General features: G+C 39.2%; 1 protein-coding gene across 1 annotated transcript in view; it reads left to right on the top strand.

The window, feature by feature from the left end:
* Positions 1-23,533, top strand: part of ROS1 (ROS proto-oncogene 1, receptor tyrosine kinase) — a 146,568-nt gene that overhangs the window by 11,589 nt on the left and 111,446 nt on the right. The window contains exons 4-11 of the mRNA XM_011935073.1: positions 4,515-4,575; positions 8,136-8,284; positions 9,008-9,146; positions 15,639-15,840; positions 16,472-16,548; positions 18,015-18,137; positions 18,405-18,589; positions 19,451-19,548. Of these exons, the coding sequence (XP_011790463.1) occupies positions 4,515-4,575; positions 8,136-8,284; positions 9,008-9,146; positions 15,639-15,840; positions 16,472-16,548; positions 18,015-18,137; positions 18,405-18,589; positions 19,451-19,548 (1,034 nt within the window). The remainder of the gene's footprint in view (positions 1-4,514; positions 4,576-8,135; positions 8,285-9,007; positions 9,147-15,638; positions 15,841-16,471; positions 16,549-18,014; positions 18,138-18,404; positions 18,590-19,450; positions 19,549-23,533) is intronic.

Raw genomic sequence — 23,533 nt, 5'->3', positions numbered from 1 at the left:
TTCTTTCTTTCTTTCTTTCTTTCTTTCTTTCTTTCTTTCTTTCTTTCTTTCTTTCTTTCCTTCTTTCTTTCTTTCTTTCTTTCTCTCTCTCTCTCTTGCTCTATTGCCTTCTTTCTTGCTTTCTTGCTTTCTTCCACTCTTTCTCCCTCCTTTCTCTCTCTCTTTCTTTTCTTTCTTTCTTCCCACAGTTTCACACTGTCACCCAGGGTGGAGTGCAGTGGTGCATTCTTGGCTCACTGCAACCTCTGCCTCCCTGGTTTAAGTTACTCTCCTGCCTCAGCCTTCTGAGTAGCTGGGGCTACAGGCACACGCCACCACGACTGGCTAACTTTGTGTTTTTAGTAGAGATGGGGTTTCACCATGTTGGCCAGGCTGGTCTCAAACTCCTGATTTCAAGTGATCCACCTGCCTTAGCCTCCCAAAGTGCTGGGATTACAGGCATGAGCCCCCAAGCTTGGCCGCAATTTTCTTTCTTACGCAACAAAATCCTTTGCCGACATTTTGCAACACAGCTTCTCTCCACCCCTTCTCCCAATGGTAAGCGACGTCTCACACTGCCCTGCCCAGGTGTACTTATGGGCCTCTAAGCAACCTCTGCTGCACTTGATTTTCTCTCTTTCAAAGAGACCTTGACGTTTTGATGTTTCCTACTTAGTCTTCAACTGAGCTTATCTGTCCTGTATTTCATCCCTTCAAAATAAGGTTATTTGACAATAGGTGATATGAAGAAGCTACATTATTTATGAGTTTAAAACCTATGTTCGCTGGGTATGGTGGTATGCACCTGTAGTCCCAGCTGTTTGGGAGGCTGAAGTAGGAGGGTTGCTGGAGGTCAGGAGCTTGAGAGCATCCTGGGAAACATAGCACGACTGTTCCCTAAAGAAAAAAACTTTAAAACCTATGTTGTATTCTTTTTAAATATCCTTGAAACTGGTAACCAGAGCCTGGGGAAGGAGTATAAATTATTGTTCATTAGTAAAACAGAAAAATTGCCTCTTAATAGAGAGCAAAAATACAAACGAAAAATTAAATTGGCATGTTTTCTCAGTTGTTACTGGTTGGTCATAAAAATCACATCTGAGCAATTTTTCTTGGGAGTGGGTGGAGGTGAGGGTTGGGTAAGAAGAGAGAAAACAGAGGAGACAAATCACCCATATGTAAAGAGACAATTAAAGGTCTTTCCTGATTGAGATAGAAAAAAAAAATTGCCTGCGAATCCTTTTATGTGATGAAAGCAAAATTACCCCAAAGAATAGTCCCTAGGATAAATGTACCAGTGTCAGGAAAATCAGGGAGAGAGAGCCTTTAAAGCATCAAAGAAACCCAGGATTAGATTTGTAGTGTGCTAATTCTTTGTTAATCATTACGCTGCTCAGTTTTCTGTGCTTATATAGTATAAATCTTTCCTCTCAGCGTTATAACTTGTGTAACTATTCTTTCTCTTTATACTTTGCTGTTTTACACTTTAAAATGTTTCACTTTAAATAAAGTAGAACTGAACAGGAATATGTGCTATATGTATATCTATCTGTATCTATCTCTCGTGTATCTATCAGTCTATCATCTATCCATTCTATCTATCTATGTATCTTTCTTTCTGTCACCTCAGTTGTCCATACCTTTAGGAAATCAGACTCCTTACTCGTTGGTGTTTGAACATAGGAAGCTTGTCATTTTTGCAATTCGTATTTCTTGGAAGGAATATCCTTGAAAGTGATAGCTCAGTGAAACAGAACTTGGAAAATGGTGATAGCTAGTGAGATGGCTTATCCCTGATAATTTAAAATGCAAATTAGATCTTATCATCGCATCTTGACCTTTGGCTATATAGCTATATATAGAATGAAACAATAGAATATATATATATTTATATATATAATATACAATAGTCAAAATAGATCTTATTATAGCCAATTGATCTTATTGTACCTGAAACATTTCAGTGGGTTTTTATTGCTCTTTGGAAAGAATTACAAACTACAAAGGTTTACCAGCTCCACTGCCTGCCTGTCTTGACTTCATCTCACATTCTCCCCTTGGTCTCTGTGCTTGGCCACACTGACCTTTCCCTCTTTCTTGACATAGAAGACACATTCCTGCCTCAAAGTTTTCATCCTGTTGTTGCTTCTGCTTTTGCCCAGATCTCTGCAAGCCCAGCTCCTCCTGATGACTAAAGTCTTGGCTTGGATCACCCTAATAAAGTCTGCTTCTCCACCTAGCTATACCTGTCGCTTTGACTTATTTTCTTCCTAGCAATTTTCATTATCAGAATTATTTTTTCTTGTTAAAAGTTTGTCACTCAGTTATTATCTACCTCCTTCTAAGGGAAGTCCTATAAGGCAGGGAATTTAACTTTCTTGCTTACTGTCATATTCTTAGACCCCACAACCATGCTTGGCATGAAAAAGGCCAATTGTTCAAATATTCTGAATGAATGAATGAATAATTTTTAAGGGAACAATGCCTCAATTCATATGGAGGGCGGTGGGGGAGGCTTCCTTGTGTTACAGAAGCAGGAAAGAGCCCTGGCAGCCTATGTGACAGTCTGGGAAACCAAGGGTGGAGCCAGAGAGGCAATAAAGATGGACCGACTAGGATGAAGAAGATGGGAATGTGGGCGGGAACAGAGAGAGCTATAGCTGGTGTAGCCCCTGGGAAGAGTAAACTTGGCCTCCACTGTGGAAATGGCAGCTCAGTAACGTGGAATGTTCCACGTGAATGTCACATCCAGGGGCTTCAGGCTCAGATTCTGTAAATTCCTTAAATCCCAACCTTCTTTAGATTCTCTCCAGGCAACTCAAGCTTGAGAAACATGGATGACTTTATTTGAAGTCCAATGTTGAATTGCCACCATGATTCAGGGAGGGGTGAAGGGAGGTGAAAGGAGTGGGGGACTGGAGTAGGGGAGGAGAGAGAGAGAAGGAAACGTAGTTGTTAGCTTTACCTCCACTTGAGATAACGTTTAAACTACCAGAAGGATGGGAATTTTATTATCTATTTCCCCTGAAAATGTCAGAAAAAAAACAGGACCACAATTTCCCCTGATTGTCAGGACTATCTATATTTCAAAATAATCTGTATTTCCAAATACATCTCCTCTCTTCTCATTAGTTTTCTTTTACGGAAAAAAACCCCTCATGTTATATAATAATTTTGCTGTAAATCGGTTTGTTTATTCTCTGCAGTTAATAAATATGTTGAATGCTTCACTAAAGTATGTAAACAGGATGTGAAACGTTTACTAAACCTTGAAATTAAATAATTCCAAACCCAAACTAAGGTATTTAAATTAATCCTTAACTAAGCAAACCTGGGTTTATCAGGCACCCTTCCTTTCAGTGTGCAAATCAAACATTGAACTGTTCATATTTGCAAGTTATAGTTCTTCTTTTTAGGGCAAATGTATTGTGCCTGCTTTCCGCTATTACCATGAGAAACTATAGCCTGTTGTCTTAGGTATTGTAGTTACATATTGAAAGACAGTAGGGAGATTGATCATGATTGTGTTGTGGTTTTACAATATGTGCCTTTTCTGCAAGTATGTGTGTATGTGTGTTTTGTAGCTAATGTTAATGCATCTGTTAAGAGTTGCAGGAAACTTGTGTTTCGGTCATCAAGTTATGTACTGTATTTTTCATTAATGAGATAAAATGTAAATATCATTAAGTTTTCATCGATTTTAAAACTCAACATCGGTATAAAGATATTCATTAAAATGTTCAGCTACTATACAAATTTATAGTCAACTTTTAATTTTCCAAGGAAGACCGGGATATATAAAATAAGTAGTTAATCCCTAAGCATCATTTTATTCTAAAGTTTTAGGTTTTAAGCTCACTAAAACATTGACCAAGATGGCACGCAGATAATTGTACTGCTAAGCTCAGTGTTTTTTCAAACTATACGATGTGCCACGTTAGAAGGTCATCAAATCAATTCAGTCAACCAAGAGTCACATTAAACAAAATGAAACAATAGAATAGAATATCATTGTACATATAAGAGCACACATCACAGAAAAGGGATTTCTTTAGGGGACAATGAAAGTGTTCTAAAATTAGATTGTGGTGATTATTGCACAACTCTGAATATTCTAACAGCACTGAACTGTGTGCTTTAAATAAGTGAGTTTACGGCAGGTGAATATATTTCAATAAAATTTCTAAAAATGGAAGGAAAAGTAAGGATCATTTCAGGAATCTTTTTTTCAACATGTATGTGTGTACTAAGTTGTTTTGTTAAATTATTTTTTGCTGTGGAGCATGGTCAAAAGTTTGGGAAGCGCCAGTCTAGCAAGTGGGAATTTTACTACAGGGGAAATAGTTGACATCAATATGTACTTGCGTGTTAGGCACTCAAAGTTAGGCACTCAGAGTAGATTTCAAAGATTTACTCACATATTGGGCAAAGATATACTTGCATATTAGGCATTTGGATTTCAAAATTTAGTTGAAGCTTATCAGCAAAACCAGTACCAAGGCTGCCCTGACTGTCATGCTCTCTGTCTTCCCCAGCGGGAGTCGTGTGAGGTTGGCTGCAGCAGCGCGGAAGGTGCATATGAAGAGGAAGTACTGGGTAAGAAGACACACACGACTTAGAAAAAATAGGCTGCACCACTCTAGTGACTTGTACTTATGTAAAGATAATGAAACACCTCTCAAAACATCTTGACTTCTACATCTCAGTATGATCAAAAATATCTACTTAGAGAGTTCAATAATTTCAAACGTATAGGCCATTCTGATAAAGATTCAGCAAGATTCTTCTTTCAGAACAAAAAAGAGGACACATTACATGACTAATGTTTAGGACCAGATTTTGTCCTCAAGTTCAGTAGGTACACTCACTTCTGTCTTAATGACAGACAAATGTACATCCTGAGCAGACTTGATGTCAGAGAATGCCACTGTTTTAATGACTGGAAAGTATACGAATATTGTATTGAATGTACTTCCATTATTCAGCTAACAGGTATCCAATAGAGTGCCTACTGTGTGTATGACTCCCCAAAAGACTCTAGGAATTTGTAAAATGTACAGAAGCTATGCTTTTCAGTGTTAGATTTTGAGCAAGTAGGGGCCTTGGGTGTTTATCAGCTCCCTCTGCCTGATTTCAGAGTAGGCTGGGCGTGTCACAGTAGCTTTGCCTTGGAGTGTTAATTCTCCAGTAGTTTCTAAAAGTCCAATGCTTTGATAAGTCACAGCTTGGATGTCAGCAGATATCATTTCCCGAATTCCCTAGGGCATCCTCCCACCGAGCTGTAGACAGTTCCCTTAAGTCTGAAGGATGCTGGGCTCTTCCGTACGTTGTAGTCCTTGACTCAGTGGCTTGTTCCTTGCTCTCAGTGACTGATGGAAATTGGAAGGGGAATCTTGTCTTGCTGCTCTGATTTGCTTCTGCCCTTTAGTGCCCCACAAAAGACACTCTAGACATTTCTGTGGAGAGGCAGTGATACTACATTTTTTTTCTATATTATGGGAATTAGCTGTGGATAAAATGTATATTTTATGGTTTCCAAGCTGTGCACTGATGTGCTCCAGGCCATTACAGCAATCTCATGGGAGCCATGGAGTATTTTAAACGCTCAAGGCGGGAGCCATGGAGTATTTTAAACACTCAAGGGGAACCCAGAGATATGAGAAATCTGTTGGATGGTGATACCCAATCTGATCATAATATTGGAGGAGTTGTGCAGTACCCAACAGGTGCACAGGCCCCATTAGTATGCAATTATTTTTATTTCAGGATGAAATAAATATACAGTTTTATCTTTCAATTTCTCATTTGTTTCAAATATCTACCAAATTGTTAGATACCAAATTGTTAGTCAATCTGGTATTAATACATACTTATTGAGTTATATTACCTAAAAAATGGAACTGTTAGAGAATTCTTTTAGTTCAGAGAACCATAAAAAATTTCTGAGAAATGAAGGACACCAGAACTGAGGAAGTGTATAATCTTTTATTTACATTCCTTTATTATATTCTAAAATTATATTACCAGCTTAATTATACAATTCTGTTAGAATACAAGTGCAATCAATGCTTTATTTTTATTTTCTCATTGGCTATGGATCAATGTCTATGTACCACTAACAAATGAGATGTACCAAGTCTAAATAAAAGCATTTGTACTTAAAGACCATATCTGTAGTCTGTTATAATTAATCCTTTCATCCATGATCCTAAGACCTTGTTTGTATTTAACTCCTGTGATTTCTAGGTCATTTATTAGCGGGTATGCTATGTTCATTTTAGATACCTCCCATATCTCTTTTCACATGATGGAATATGATACTAGCTAATAACATATTAAAATAAATAAATGAACATATATATTTGCCTATACAAAATATAAATGCATACACACACACACACACACACACACACACACACATATATGAGAGACAGAGAGAGAGAGTCTCACTCTATCACCCAGGATGGAGTACAGTGGCACAATCATAGCTCACTGTAACCTCAAACTCCTGAGCTCAAGCAATCCCCCTGCCTCAGCCTCCTGAGTAGCTAGGCATGAGTCACCATGCCTGTCCAAAACTAGCTATTTTTTATTAGGCATTTATGAGTTGACCACTTTTCTCATTAATTAATATGTGTTAGCTCCTTTTGTCCTCAGAGTTATACATACTATTATTAACCTAATTTTACAGGTAAGAAAATTGAGGCACAAAGTTTATGCACTTGCTTGCGGCCACGTAGCTGGTAAGGGATATCTCTGAAATTATAACCCAGCTGCCTGGTAATAGAGCCTTTTCTTACCCACTCTGCCATGTACTGAAAATAGGACGGAGCTCAGTCTAGCTTCCCTTTTTCATTTGGCTCTCTCTTTGCCTTGATATTTTAGCATAAACCTACTTTACCTTTTTTTTTTTCATATGTATCACCACGGCTTTGAAATATGTCTATGTTTAGCTATGATATTTACATTTACTTGTACTTATATAACTGATCACTTCTGCCTAGTTCTCAACTTTTGTCGTTTCTGATGCTTCCTGGTTATTTTTCCTCACTCTGCTGACAACTCCAGCACTGGAGTCCTCTTCAAGGTGTCCACAGCATACCTAATTCCTGCTATTGAGAGTCTCACAACAAGAAAGGGAAGGAAAGTGGAGCTGTGCTTTGCTTATTCAGTTATAATAGTCAAAAATGAACTATAAAAAGAAGAATCAGTGAGAAAGGTTGTGCTAGGCCTCTTTGTGAGCTGGGTCCTCAGATGACAATGGCTTTGATTTTTCTGGATTACAGAGTATGGGCTTTAACTGGTCTATGTCTGGTATCTGTAGTGACGAGAATTGTATCAATTTTCTCTTAATCAGAAAGAGTGAGGTCCTGAGAGTTTGTATTTAACCATTTTAAGCTCCCTACCAAATTTACCATGCTTTCTCAACCAGAGTGCTGATTCTGTTTCTGTGAAAGAAAGCTGAAGCATTAAATTCATCACAATTTTGGAAAAACATAAAAAGTAAAGTAAAATCATTTCTTCCCAGTGACATACCATTCAGAAGTCTAGCCCTTTGTACCGTGCCTGGCAAGCAGCACCTGAGAAATATGTCCTGCCAATTGTAATATGTCTAGTGTTTAGACGTCCTGAAATATTTTATAATGTGAGACAGCCTATCATAGCGTCCTCTGGAGTAAAGGCAATTGCTCTGTACATATAAGCATTATTTGTTTTCAAGATGCACAGCAATAGTAGAATTAGAGGATAAAATTTCAGGAATATATTGGGGTACACGTCCCAGGATAATGAATGGTTCTGTTGTGACACAGACATGCTCTGAGCACTGGGCCCCCCGGCCTGTAAGAGAGTAGTGTTGTAAGAGAAAACTGGATAGCTCAGACTCCTCTGTGTCATCTGCCTGTAAAACCAAATCCTGAACAAAAAAAAAATACTATATTCAAAGATAACAATAAATTCTGTGGAAAAAAGACTAACAGACTGATTGATTTTTAAAAATAAATTGAATATGCATACCATTGATTATTCAGGTGAGTTATTGTGTCAAGATGCAGTTTTAGCAAGAGAATACGGAGAGCCCTAGATAAGACAGGCACACACTCTCTTGTGCTGACGCACAGGAGTGCGTGGTGAGTGACATCTTGTTTTCTCTCCAGGAAATGCAGACCTTCCAACTGCGCCCTTTGCTTCTTCCATTGGAAGCCACAATATGACATTACGATGGAAATCTGCCAGCTTCTCTGGAGTAAAATACATCATTCAGTGGAAATATGCACAACTTCTGGGAAGCTGGACTTATACTAAGGTATGAAAGACTGCCTTTGTACCTAAACCCAGACCCTTTCCCACTTTTTGAAAGTGCCAAATTTTTACTTATAGTTATAAGCATAAAGGCCTTCTAGAAAAGATTCAGCTGTAAGATGGGTAGTTGGATTAGATGAATTTTAATCTCAGCTACTCTGTAACATGTTAATGCTAAGCCTTAACATTAAGGCTTATTTTATAGGGAAAATATAATATTTATGTTATAAGGAAAGTATAATGTTGGACATATATGCTATTCCTTCAGTGCAGCATCACATAACCATTCACTCCATCAGTCATTATCTGCCCATCCCAGCTAAGATGAGTCCAGCTAGGGTGGAGGGCAGAAGAAAGATTCTCATGGGGGTTATTGCAGTTTAGAAGTACTGTCTATGGTGCTCATCCAGGACTATGTCTTTTAGGGAAGCTGGAGAAAGTTTAGAAAAAAAAATAGTCCCAAGATACTATGTGTACTAACATAGAAAAATTTAAGTCCTTGAGATTATAAATGCCAAATAATTGAGCCCATAATTTTGCTATTTCAAAGGGGAGAATTTCTGAGTGAATTCTGCATGCTGATGTCTGAATGGCTTAGCACTAAGCTCCAGGCCTCTATTTCATCTCTGTCAAGCCATCCATCTTCTACAAATTAATCTATGCTCTTGAGTCCCAATGTGGGGTGGTGATTCTATACATGCTGATTATTGATCACTCCTTGATCTAGACCGTGTCCAAACTGTCCTATGTGGTCGAGTCCCTGCACCCCTTTACCGAGTACATTTTCCGAGTGGTTTGGATCTTCACAGCGCAGCTTCAGCTCTACTCCCCTCCAAGTCCCAGTTACAGGACTCATCCTCATGGAGGTATGGTGTGCACACATTGCTTATGAAAGGACATTATTCCAAAGCTTTGATTTAGTTTGTTTTTATTTTAAACAATGAAATAAATCTATTCCTTCCTATTAATCGATCCATTCAACAATTGGGTACATAACTATGTGCCAGGTAGTATTCTAGGTACTCACAATACCTTTAAGATCAAAAGAGACAATGACCCCTGCTCTTGTGGAGCTCACTTTCCTTTTTGTTTCTGAGACAGTCTTGCTCTGTTGCCCAGGCTGGAATGCAGTGGTGTGATCTTGGCTCACTGCAACCTCCACCTCCCGGGTTCAAGTGATTCCCCTACCTCAGCCTCCCAGAGCAGCTGGGACTCAGGCATGCACCACTATGCCTGGCTAATTTTTTGTATTTTTAGTAGAGATGGAGTTTTGCCATGCTGGCCAGGCTGATCTTGTATTCCTGACCTCAAGTGATCTGCCCGCCTCGGCCTCCCAAAGTGCTGGGATTATAGGCATGAGCCACCTCGCCCAACTGGAGCTCACATTTTGGTGGAAGAGGAATATTCTGCAATAAACATAAGAAATAAATAAAGTATATTGTAAGTGGGATGGTGCTGTGTGCTATAGTAAGAGGAATATTTTGAGCAGGGTTTGTCATTTAGGGGATTGGAAATAAAGAGTGAGGAGGGAAGGAAAGGCCAGTGGCAGTGTGAAATAAGGTGGCCAGAATGAGCCTTGATGAGCTGGTGGGGTAAAGTTTGAGCAAAGACTTAAAGGAGGCGAGGAAGTCAACCACGCAGTTGTCTCAGATAGAGTTACAGGCAGAGGGATGGTTCATGTGGAGGACCTAAGGCAAGAACATCCTTGGCCTGATCAAGGAGCAGGTAAGGGGCCCATGTGGCTGAACCAGAGTGAAGGAGGCAGAGCAGTAACAGCTAAGATCAGAGAGATAGGGGCCAGATCTCAGTCTACTTCAGGGATCTTGGTAAGGAATGTGGCTTTTATTCTGGAAGGAGAGTCACTGTAAGGTTTTGAGGAGAGGAGTGACATGATCTGAGGCAACTTGCTTTATACATTAAAAGGAAAACTGGCTGCTGTATGGAGAATGGACTCTGGGGGTGGGAGAAAGCAGGAAGAACTGGTAGGAAGCCATGTGGTGACCCAGGTGAGAGGCCCAGGAATGGTGGTGGTGTGGTATAGATATGTTTGAATTCTATTTTCATTTCTTCATGTAATTTTAGTCTTTTTATTGCCTAGGTGGTAAATTCTTTGGCTGCGGAAAAATAACATCTGTAAATAAGTTCACCTCCTTTTTTGTTTTTTTTTTTTACTGGAAAGGTGGTTATTTTTTGTATTATATTTTTAATATAATTGAAAGGAAGATTGGGTACTTTTTTCATTCATTCAAGTATTAGTCAAGGACCTATTATATACCAGACACTGTTCTAAAAACCAAAGATGATAAAATCCTAACACTTATGGGGTTGCATTCCAGCTAGGGAAGACAGTCAGATAAGTAATTAAGTAAAGGTATTTGTTGGGTCACGAGAAGACCCAATGAATAGCACCCTTCTTCTTAGTCTGAGTTCTGAACCAATAAAAAATAAAACAAAAACAGCTGCAGGAATGTCAATATTATTTCTGATAAGGGCCAAATTGGATGATGATAGATTTTAAAGTAGGAGGTGGGATCTGACAGGTAGACAGAGGCTTGGTCGCATAGGGCCATACTGACCCTGATAAGGAGTACAGATTTTATTCTAAGTGTAACAGAATGTCTTTGGAGTGTTCTAAGGAGGGGGAGGGACTGGTTCAAGTTTTAAAACTCTCAGTATGGCTGATGCGTGGAGAATAGACTGGGAGGGTGGAAGGAAGGCCAGGGAAGTGGGGGAGCTATTAGGAGGCCAAGTAAGTCAGGCTTGATTTGGTGATGGCTCTGACTAGGGTGATGATGGGAAAATGGGGAAAGGTTTGTCATGTATTTTGAAGACTGAGCTGTTGGGGTTGCTGAATGAATTTGGTGAGGAAGAAGGGAAGGTCAAGGTTGCTAACTTAGACTTTCAGTCTGAACACCTGAGTGTCATCATTTACTGAGACAGGGACAAGGGTAAAGGAGGAGTGGCTTTCTGTCCCGACCCGCAGGACAGTCGAACGGGCCCTGGAAGGGGGAGTGGGAATGGAGAAGACAAGAAAACATGAGAAATGGAGACAAGACAAATAGCCTGATCAAGTCTCATTTAATGGTGGCAGTGCAATGCCTTATATAGGCTGGTAGGGGAAGAGGTTGGGCCAGGGCGGTGACAGGGGGCCGGATATTCTCAAATTACAATTGCGCATGCGCCGTGGGTTTGTAATTTTCCCGGGCGCGGGATCGCGCCTGCGCCGTAGGCTGCATATCTTCCTGGGCGGGAAAAATGTTTGCCCGCCCGCGGGAAAGGTTGGCGCGCGCGGGAAAAGTCTAGGCGCGCGCGGGAACAGTTTACGCGCGCGGGGGGAAAAGCTTTAGGCGCGCGCAGGAAAGGTTTGTAATGAGGAACCCGGAAATGTGCCATCTTGTCTCCGCTTTGCGGAGATCAAGCAACAGAGGTCGGCTAATTCCGGGCCTCATGGCTCTGGACAGCTTTCCTATATAAAATCATCAGTTCTGTTTCAGCCACGTAAAATTTGAGATGTCTGTTATATATCCAAGTGGAGTTACTGAGGAAGCAATTAAATGGAAGGATTGGGAACTCAGGAGGTAAGTCGAAGGTATCCAAACTACCAGTTTAGGAGTTACCACCATAGAGATGTGATTCAAGCAATGGGCCTGGTGGCAGCATGCTAAAAGTGAATGTGGTTGAAAAAAAGGAGTTCAATGTGTCAGCCCAAGGGCCCTTAATATTTGGTGGCCAGGAAGAAGAGGAGGGACAGCAAAAGACACAGAGAAGGAGAGACCCGGGAGCTTGTGGTGTCCCAAAGCCAAGTGATGAAAGTGTTTCAGAAATGAAGGTGATTGAGTATGACACAGTGACATTATCTCTGGAAAGCAACAAAAAGCTTTTTGTCTGCTAGATTCCTGCTTCCTCATTTTCCCACCCTTTGTACAGAATGTTGCCCTATCAGACTATAACTTTATCTGAGCTGCTGTCCTCTGAATACTAATACATCCTTAGAGCAATTCTAGCTCTAATAGAATTCTAACTCTAAATAAATGTTATTGTTCTCTTGTTCAAAATATATTCATGGGATATCTATAGATGCATGGATACTGACTTTAAGAAGCTTACTCTCTTGTAGAAGAGATAAAGCACATGCCTAACTAACCTCACAAGGTAAAGCTTTATTAAACACATACAAAAGGTACTGACAAATTCCCATGGAAGTTTAGAGGAGGGAAATATTATTTCTGAAATGAAATACCAAAAAAGTCTCTCTGGAGGAAGTCTCATTTGTTGAGTTAGACATGAGGTAAGGAGAGAAAAGGGCAGGTTCAGGTGTCTATGGGACCAGGGTCACCAACATTGGATTCTAAGGCATGGAGGGAAAACAGTCAGTATTCTGTCTGCTGGAAGCTTGCGATACAGGAAGAAAAATAGTGAGAATAACATTGGGAAGGCTGACTAGGTCCAGCTTACCAAGAATCTTAAATGTCCTGGGTAAGGAGTTTGTACTTTATTTACAATGCAGTTAGGAGTTATGGAAGGTTTTAAAGCAGAGCAGTAATTGCTTCACATGCTTCTGAAAAAGGGAATTTTGGCAACTGCACATAGAATAGATTGAGAGAATGAGAGAGATTTGAAAGTACAGAGGTAGAGACCAGCTGGGAGGTTACTATATTATTTTAAGATTTTATCAAAACTGCTTTTTAAAAACAACATATATTGGGGTATTCTCTGACTCATTATTTTGAAGATGTGACTTCCATACCAGGAAAAAGATTCAAGCCTAGAAGCCTTAGGGGAAGGCAAATGCGGGGGCAGACACTGAGGGAGAGTTGTCTGGTCCCCTCACCCTCAGAGTTAGCTGAGGCAACCCAGAAAGACATGCTCCAGGCTGGATGTCCTAACCCTCAGCTCTGGAGATGTGCCTATGTGCAGAGAGCCTCAGGCTGAACTAGGCCTTGGACCTCAGCAGAGCTGAGCAGCTGATGAAGTTGGTTGGGGCATTTTTCCCCCTCCCTGATGGGAGCTGTCTCCTTTCTTGTCAGATCTCAGGGTTTGTGCGGCCACCTCTGCTAATTATTCTGACTGTTCTTATTTACAGCCTCAGATCAAACACTGGCCTAGGACCATGTTTGAAATTTTCCAGATCAGAGTAGAATGAATTTTTCCTTATTCCAAGCAATGCCATATGTTATCCAACAGTGCTGGGACATTTTCTGGTGCTACAGAAATACCATGCAGAGACATTGGCTGGGCAAATCAAAATAATGAAAGCAAATTTTGCTGTTCATTTCTGGGCCTTTCTCCTGGATAAGCAAGCTCACATACCCTCTGTGTCTTCTGGACCTTACATGGGTGTCCTTAGGGACAGCATCTCATGTTTCTGATTCTCACTTTTCTAGCTACATCAAAACTTAGAAACTTATCTGTATTGTGTTAATTGCCTCATAGTCCTATCTTTCAGCTATGGGAATGACATGATTTTAGATGGTGCTATTGCCTTTTTTTTTTTTTTTTTTTTTCTTTAGACAGAGTCTCACTGTCGCCCAGGCTGGAGTGCAGTAGCACGATCTCAGCTCACTGCAACCTCTGCCTCTCAGGTTCTAGTGATTCTCCTGCCTCAGCCTCCGGAGTAGCTGGGACTACAGGAGCCTCCCACCACGCCCAGCTACTTTTTGTATTTTTAGTAGAGACAGGGTTTCACTGTGTTAGCCAGGACAGTCTTGATCTCTTGACCTCATGATCTGCCCACCTTGGCCTCCCAAAGTGCTGGGATTACAGGCGTGAGCCACTGCACTTGACCCTTTTTTTTTTCTTTTTTTTTTTTAGATAAGGTCTCACTCTGTCACCCAGGTTGCAGTGCAGTGGCATGATCTCAGCTCACTGCAACTTCTGCCTCCTGGGTTCAAGTGATTCTTGTGCCTCAGCCTCCCAAGTAGCTGGGATTACAGACATGCTAATTTTTGTAATTTTAGTAGAGATGGATTTTTGCTGTGTAGGCCAGGCTGATCTCGAACTCCTGGCCTCAAGCGACTGGTCCACCTCAGCCTCCCAAAGTGCTGGGATTACAGGCGTAAACCACCGCACCTGGCTTAAATGGTGCTATTGCCTTTTAACTGGGTCCTTTCAGAAAATAATTTCTTAACAAAGAGGAATGATTGTCAGGCAAGGGATACCAGCATTTCAGGGAAGATTTTTGTGGTTTTTTTTTTTTTTTTTGGTGGAGAAGACCTGGACAACGATCACATCTTGCCATGTAGGTGACATTTAACTTGCTTCAGTGGTAGAAGATCACATTTGGGCATTGACTTTAATGACTTAAATTTTGACATTCCAATTATATTATAATTCAATGGGAGAAATTTATTTCTTCTCTGTTTATCATAGTGACCGACTACGTGGAGCCAAGGAGTGATGCAATGATGCTTGTGTTTGCTGAAAATTAGTCTGAGAGTTAGAGAGGAATTGCATCAGAGAAAGGCTGAGAGAGCAATTAAAAGGGCTTTTAAAAGTCAGTGGTGATGCAGAGCATTGGCCAAAAGTGTTCAGAGGGAGAGAAATCTACTCAAGAGCAAAGTAACTTCTAATTGTGTCTTTCTATGGAAAGAGGAAATAAAAGAGCGTGGTTTCAGGGGTTTGGTTTGAAAGCAGGTAGAGACACAGATGGAAGCTAGGCTGTCAGATCATTTGTTGTCCTTTCTTTTTCCACTTAAGTAGCTGCTGGGGACTGTGTGTGAATGCTCAGTCATTTCATATATGCTCCTTTAATCCTTTGCCAGGGCGGGGGTGCTGAAGCTCAGTCAGCCTGGATTTCCAGGACCTGAGAGCCGGAGTAAGGAAAGTGTTCTCTGGGTCATTAGAGCTGATGCCAACAAAAGTGAAGCCAACTGTTCGAATTCCAGTTTATCTGAACCTACATCTCCAGCTGGAACCAATAAGGCTGCCCCACTCAAATGAGTGAAAAGGCCCCAGGATGGACTTTTTATTTAAACTCATGTTGATCATTGACTCCAGTTTTGATCAGACTCTCGTCTTCTTCCTAAACTGGTTCCATCCCATGTTTCAACTCATTTAAGTCTTTAGAGATTCCTGATGATAGTTTTTAAAGGACTATTATTGTATTCGTATACACTATATTTAATTTTATTTCATTAATTAGAAGTGAGGAAAGTAACATTTGAAAGAGCCTCTTGGGAAAGGAGCGAACTGGTTTAGACATCTTACCACCTTTCCTCTATCACATATTTTGAGTATTAATAAAATTATTTCATTTCCATTAAGTTTTCAAAACAAAACAATACTTTTTTTCCACCTTATTTTAAGAACATCACGCTTGCACATTTTTCTGCTCACTATGTCACCATTATCTCTTCCAGTTCCTGAAACTGCACCTTTGATTAGGAATATTGAGAGCTCAAGTCCCGACACTGTGGAAGTCAGCTGGGATCCACCTCAATTCCCAGGTGGACCTATTTTGGGTTATAACTTAAGGCTGATCAGCAAAAATCAAAAATTAGATGCAGGGACACAGAGAACCAGTTTCCAGTTTTACTCCACTTTACCAAATACTATCTACAGGTAAGAATTAAGTGATGCAGAGGAAAATGTAACCAGCATGGCTGCAGGCATGATAATTATTTAAGAAATATGGCTATCAAACAGTTTAAATGTACACCCATGGTGTTGGGTTGAAGTCACTATGGTTTTCCTCAAGCTTATATGCTTATTAGATTATAGCGTCCTAAGCAGAAACATTCTCAAGTATTTCTATTATATTCAGAGAGTACTCACAAATATGGCTAATGAAAACGTCATAAACACCACGAATTTCAAATTTTCTTTTAATCCAATATGAAAAAAGTAAGGAGGTAGAGTTCTGTTTAGGTATTTTTATTAACCATTAGAGTAATTATTTTATTACTGTTAGCTTTTCTAGCATTTACTAGGGCCTCTTTAAATTCAGAGAAGAATGGGGGTCATGGAGATAGCAGAGTTCAGCTTTTGACCTCTATGACCCTGAACCGTTCTAGGGGATACAAACAAGGATGTGATTGATGGTCATTTTAGTGCTGAGCAGTGGCACCATGTAACTAGACTCATGCATTGCCACATCATGCTTTAAATAGAAACGTTATTGCTCCTTCTATTTTTATCTCATGTTCACACCATGCCATGTGAAACATGTCTCTCCAAATTGTTTTTGGAATAGGTTTTCTACTGCAGCAGTAAACGAAGTTGGTGAGGGTCCAGAAGCACAATCTAGTATTACCACTTCATCTTCAGCAGGTATGGCTCAGGCTCGCTCCTTTAGCTACACAGGAATGAAGGTGGCAAGGGTGGTTTCAGAGCCAGAGGCCCTGTGTCACCTGGTAGACCTCAAGACCCACCTCTTCTGCCCAAATGAATATTGTCTTTTGGGTACTTGTTAACTTTTCAATTTTAAATGAACTCAAGTATTTGATGAATTAAAGTAAGTGGTTAGATTGAAAGTTTTAATATTAGAATTTGGGAATTGAAAATCAGAATAAAAAATTTAGGGTTTTTAAAAAATGGCCTCAAATCTTTGGTTTCAGTTGAAATCACTAGTGTTTCTGACTCACATTTACACACTTAAGGGATACATGTAACTTTTCTGCCCTAATCCCTATTTTAGATTATATATAATTATTTAATATGTGTCAGACATTGTTTTTCCAGTATCTTTGTTTTTAAATATATCTGGACTTTAATAATTTGCATTTTACTATATAAGTATTCAATCTGCCAAAGTATCTTTTGTTATCATTTTGTAAGCACCCTTTTTCTTTTTGGCTTTGGTGTTTTATTGATTACCTCAAGAGACTGAATGCTTACTGTATGATATATGTCTGAGCAAAATAACAAATGAAAATCTTTCTAAGAAGTACCGGGAATTTGAGGGGAAACTAATAAAAGATTTTTGAGAGCATCCAAAGATTCAGAATTCTGGGAGCCTGTTGTCTATTTTTACTAGAACCCTATTTGCTGACTTGACTGCCCCTTACTCTAATCTGTACTTGCCTATGCCAATGGGTATTGAGTGTCATCTATCATCAGTGTTTGTTTTTTTGGCTGTTCCTAGACTCTAGGAAAGGAGAGGTATTTTTGTTATGTAAGAAGCACGTCCAAAGGGTGAGTTAAATACAGAGCAGGGTTAAGGTTGTTGTTACTGTGATTATTGCATAACATTCATTAAATACCCTAAAAATGTTCACCCATGCACCTTGCATCAGTCTCCTCTTGAACAGGACATCAAGCAGAGTTCTGCAGCCTTCCAATGTCATTCCTCTAAGGACCTTCCTTCTGTCCCAAAGGGAAAGATACTGAAGACAACACAGAGACAACCAGTGTCTGACAATACGTGTGTGTTATGCACAACCCACTCAGGCCTGGGGTGGACCACCTCCACCAAGCCAATTCTCACGGCTGAAAATAGTGAGCTGAGCTGGGGCAAGGCTGTTGAGGATAGTGATACCTCATGTGATGTCATTCTGGGTTATTTAGGGGCATATGAACATAAATCCTATTTGATTGTTACTGTACTTCCTACCTCCAGTCATAGAATAATGTGAATTATACCATAGATGCAATTCTCCATGCCCTTAGAGAAAATTTGACCAGCCTCTTTCGAGCACTAGTCCCCTTGCTTTGAAGGGTAGTATTGATCTTTTCTCGCATGTGTTAGTGTACCTGTGGTTGGTCTGCCTGTCTGCAAATCATGTTGATTTTTTCAGTTCAAGAAGAGGAACAGTGGCTCTTTTTATCCAGAAAAACTTCTCTAAGAAAGAGATCTTTAAAACGTTTGGTAGATGAAGCACATTGCCTTCGGTTGGATGCTATATACCATAATATTACAGGTCAGTATGACAAGGATAAATGATTTCTGTGTGAAAAAAAGATTCTAAAAGAAGTACTTCTAGAATAAAAGAAAAATTTTGAATATTTCTAGAACATATTCTCTTAATATCCTAATATATTAGAATAATTTAGAAGAATATTTTCTTTTAAAATAAAATCCTTCTATTTTAATTTATTAAGCATTAAATAAATAAATTCTCATTAATATAAGTTTTTTCTTCTGGTTGTTACATAATAATGTATGTGCACTTGCATGACTCTTCTAGGAATATCAGTTGATGTCCACCAGCAAATTGTTTATTTCTCTGAAGGAACTCTCATATGGGCGAAGAAGGCTGTGAACGTGTCTGATGTATCTGACCTGAAAATTTTTTACAGAGGTTCCGGATTAATTTCTTCTATCTCCGTAGATTGGCTTTATCAAAGAATGTATTTCATCATGGATGAACTGGTTAGTCTGAGAAGTTAAAGAAAATAGTGATAGGTAGTGACACTGATATGCATATCTTGGTATATTTAATACTAAACACAATCCTCTTATTCAATAAATACTCAAGTATTTTCTATGCCTTAGATACTAGGTTATCAATGAATCATAGATCTGGCCTATAGGAGGGTGTACACTTCACCTAGTGCTAGTCCTGACATAGCATTAAATGACCTTTATTTGTACTGTTTTATAGTCATGAGTTTATACTAAAAATAATTCATCTTCCATAAGATAGTGGCGGTAACTGTGTTATTATTAGGTAAGACTGCTAGTCATGATCAAAGTTAGCTGCAAGCATTTAAAATTATATCATACCCAGACGGAGATTTAGTAGTTCTCCACAAACACAGTAGTACTGAACTTTTCGGAAGATCATTTTTTTTGGTTTTTGTTTGTGTGTTTGTTTGTTTATTTTTGTTGTTGTTGTTGCATAAGGTTTATTTTGACCTGATGAAGACACAATCTTGACATGTTTCAAATTCTGCTTCTTTGGAAGGTACAGGCTTATCACAATAAGCAACAGCCATTGCTATGGTTGAAAGCCCATAAACTTAGATATAGCTTAAATGTTAAAAATAGTTGAATGCCTCTACAAGTCAGGAAAATAGGCACTTGTATTGCATTGATGTCAATAATGTATAAACTCATTAGGATATAGGATATAAAACTGCCGTTTAAGGGCTTTTTTGTTCTTGTGTCTTGGTCAGTGCTCAGTGCTTAGTACAATTCCAACAGAACAGATGCTCAGGGATACTTGTTGGCTGAATTTAATGCTTTATAGACAGATGCTAATCCTACCGGTATATTTTTAATTTTTTTTAGGTATATGTCTGTGATTTAGAGAACTGCTCAAACATTGAGGAAATTACTCCACCCTCTATTAGTGCACCTCGAAAAATTGTGGCTGATTCATACAATGGGTAAGTGTTAGCCTTGTAAAGATAGATTCTCTTCCATCGACAATAAGTAATCTTTGAGAAACTTGCTTGCTAATGAAACATTGTAGTACCAGATGAGCCTATCTATGCATCTTACTTTAGGTAAATTTAATTAAATTCCGGCGAAGTTTTCATTCTGTAGAGCCAGGAGGGAATTTTTTTTCAAACATGAATCAACTCCTCTAACGTAGTTATTCCTCTCTCCTTCACAGCCAAATATGGACATATGGGAAAGATCTCCTGTCTGGGAGTCAGGGGCCTGGGTTGTAGTCCTGGATTTGCCACTTCTTTATCATGGAATTCAGAGTCTCACTGCCCGCTTCAACACTACCTGTGATAAAGCCCCTTCATTCCACATGTTCCTTTTGCTGAACCATTCAACTTTAGTTCGTTTCTCTGGTCTGGTTCTCACATCTATCAAGAGGCTCTTTAACAAGAAAGCTGGTAGCTTCCACCTCAGGAGACAGGAGCTAACTGATAACTCTGCCTCCTACCCACAAATGATGCGGACACATTGTACCGCAGTCTTGCTGTTAAATTAGAGTAGTACCTTAAGCAAGTAATACCATGTCTATGACCACTGGTTTATCAATCCATATAGGGAAGGTAATAAAACTTACCCAGTTGGGTTATTTTGAAGACAAAATGAGGTATTGATTGTGAATGTATTTTGTGAACTCCAGATATACGTGAATATGAAGGATAAACACATAGAAAGTTATTTTGGAGTTATTATTTCTCAGATATAACCAGATAATAACAGATCAGTAACCAGTAGGCAAAGCCCATGTTTGTAAGATTAAACTTTTTTCTCTCCTGTAGGAATAAAGTTGCTTTCATTTTGAATGAAAACAAAAGTACAGCTCGTAACATGTTTTTCACAAACAAAACCTTCTTTTAAAAAAGATTGTTCATTATTGATTTTAAAATCAAGCTTTCTATTCCTATTCATCCACAATTTACTAAAGATTTATTTTAACTTCTGGGTTTGAATGAATTACTGAATTATGGAATATTTCAAAACACTTTGTGATGTAGGACAAGGATTCTCTGGATCTTATTGTTTTCATATCTAAAGGTCTACGGTCCTATGAAATGTAACTTTGTTGTTTACACTTACACGAAGTGACTCATTCTGAGGATAATGAACTTTATCCACTAACTGATCATTGAAATGGGATCAGTGAGGTCTTCAGTGGCTCTTCTTTTCCTATTAGGATAAAATGGATTTGTGCTTAGATTTTGCAATGTGACTAGAAATGATAATGATAATTAGTGTTTACACTGAATGTGTGTTTCTAAGTGTATTATGTCCAATAATTTATTTAATTTGTATTCAACCTATGAAATAAGTACTTTTATTATCCTAGTTTTATAGATGAGGAACGGGAAACACAGGTTGATTTAGTAATTGTCCAAGATTATACAGCTGTTTTGCGATGGAACCGGTGGAACCAGCCAGGCCCTGGAACAAGAAGCCTTGCTCCAGGACTTCTAGCTCCAGGGCCTGTCTTCTCACCATCTCTCTATACCATGGTAGCAGAGTTTCTATAAAAATCAGCATGTAACTTTCAGCAATAGTTCGTGTGTAGTAGTCCTAAAGGACATCAGATGTGTGAAACAGTGTATTGTCCTGGTATTAGACATATTTTCGCCGGGCGCCGTGGCTCATGCCTATAATCCCAGCACTTTGGGAGGCCGAGGCAGGCAGATCACGAGGTTAGGAGATCGAGACCATCCTGGCTAACATGGTGAAACCCCGTCTCTACTAAAAATACAAAAAATTAGCCAGGCATGTTGGCAGTCGCCTGTAGTCCCAGCTACTCAGGAGGCTGAGGCAGGAGAATGGCATGAATGGCGTGAACCCGGGAGGCAGAGCTTGCAGTGAGTCGAGATGGCACCACTACACTCCAGCATGGGCGACAGAGCAAGACTCTGTCTCAAAAAAAAAAAAAAAAAAAGAAATATTTTCCTCTATGCTGCTCTTTTTGCACTGCTGAATTGTCTCCTCATTGACTTCAAATTTACGATAAAACCTCTGCTCTTCTTCCTACCACCACTTCCCCATCTTCTTCCACCCCAGCTTCTCCTCCTCACTCTGTCCTCCTCTTCCCATGCACCAGATCTCTTCACTTTCTTTCTATTTTTCTTTCTCCTCCTGCTTCAATATAATAATTGTAATCTTTACCACATATATTTTTCCTTTTATCTACTCTGAAATTCCTCCAAATTCCATTAACAATTTTGAATTTGGGAAACAAAAGCAGAAAATTAAGAGCCAAGCTGTTTTTGCTTTTTGCCTACTACAATCCGTCCTCAGGGAAAAGAACATAGCTTCATATCTCAAAATGGAGCTTATATCTCAGGATATTATTCTAGCATAGGAGTTTTGAGAAAATCGATGAAGATTTGGAATAGTCATCAAGGAGAATTAGAGCAGAACTAAATAAGGACGAGGAAAATGATTTGACAGTTGTGATGAGAGGTTGGAATGTTGCCCGTTCTTGGGGTTGGGATAAGAAGAATTTATCAAAGTATACTTCTGTTACCACCTTTCTCCATAATCACAAATTGTAAATTAGCTACATCCACATTAATGGTTTTATATTTTAGTTAAAAGTTTATTTACATATTTCATTGTCAATGAAACATTTTGGCAGTATATTTTCTTTTTCATTATTAAGATAATCTGCCTCGTTACTGTGAGGTTTGATTTTAAATTGGATGTGCTTCTCCTCAGCAAATGTAAAAGAACAGAAATTATAACAACCTGTCCATCAGACCACAGTGCAATCAAACTAGAACTCAGGATTAAGAAACTCACTCAAAACCGCTCAAATACTTGGAAACTGAACAACCTGCTCCTGAATGACTACTGGGTACATAACGAAATGAAGGCAGAGATAAAGATGTTCTTTGAAACCGATGAGAACAAAGACACAACATACCAGAATCTCTGGGACACATTTAAAGCAGTGTGTAGAGGGAAATTTATGGCACTAAATGCCCACAAGAGAAAGCAGGAAAGATCTAAAATGGACACCCTAACATCACAATTAAAAGAATTAGAGAAGCAAGAGCAAACACTTTCAAAAGCTAGCAGAAGGCAAGAAATAACTAAGATCAGAGGAGAACTGAAGGAGATAGAGACACAAAAAACCCTTCAAAAAATCAATGAATCCAGGAGTTGGTTTTTTGAAAAGATCAACAAAATTGATAAATCACTAGCGAGACTAACAAAGAAGAAAAGGGAAGACTCAAATAGACGCAATAAAAAATGATAAAGGGGATATCACCGCTGATCCCACAGAAATACAAACTACCATCAGAGAATACTATAAACACCTCTACGCAAATAAAATAGAGAATCTAGAAGAAATGGATAAATTCCTGGACACATACTTCCTCCCAAGACTAAACCAGGAAGAAGTTGAATCCTTGAATACACCAATAACAGACTCTGAAATTGAGGCAATAATAGCCTACCAACCAAAAAAAGTCCAGGACCAGATGGATTCACAACCGAATTCTACCAGAGGTACAAGGAGGAGCTGGTACCATTCCTTCTGAAACTATTCCAATCAATAGAAAAAGAGGGAATCCTCCCTAACTCATTTTATGAGGCCAACATCATCCTGATACCAAAGCCTGGCAGAGACACAACAAAAAAAGAGTATTTTAGATCAATATCCCTGATGAACATCGATGCAAAAGTCCTCAATAAAATACTGGCAAACTGAATCCAGCAGCACATCAAAAAGCTTATCCACCGTGATCAAGTGGGCTTCATCCCTGGGATTTAAGCCTGGTTCAACATACCCAAATCAACAAATGTAATCCAGCATATAAACAGAACCAAAGACAAAAACCGCACGATTATCTCAATAGATGCAGAAAAGGCCTTTGACAAAATTCAACAGCCTTTCATGCTAAAAACTCTCAATAAACTAGGTGTTGATGGGACGTA

The sequence above is a fragment of the Colobus angolensis genome, unplaced genomic scaffold, assembly GCF_000951035.1.
Source record: "Colobus angolensis palliatus isolate OR3802 unplaced genomic scaffold, Cang.pa_1.0 Scaffold14, whole genome shotgun sequence".
NCBI classification, from domain to species: domain Eukaryota; kingdom Metazoa; phylum Chordata; class Mammalia; order Primates; family Cercopithecidae; genus Colobus; species Colobus angolensis.
The sequence above is the reverse complement of the archived record's forward strand: the minus strand, read 5'-3'. Positions and strand labels throughout refer to the sequence as shown.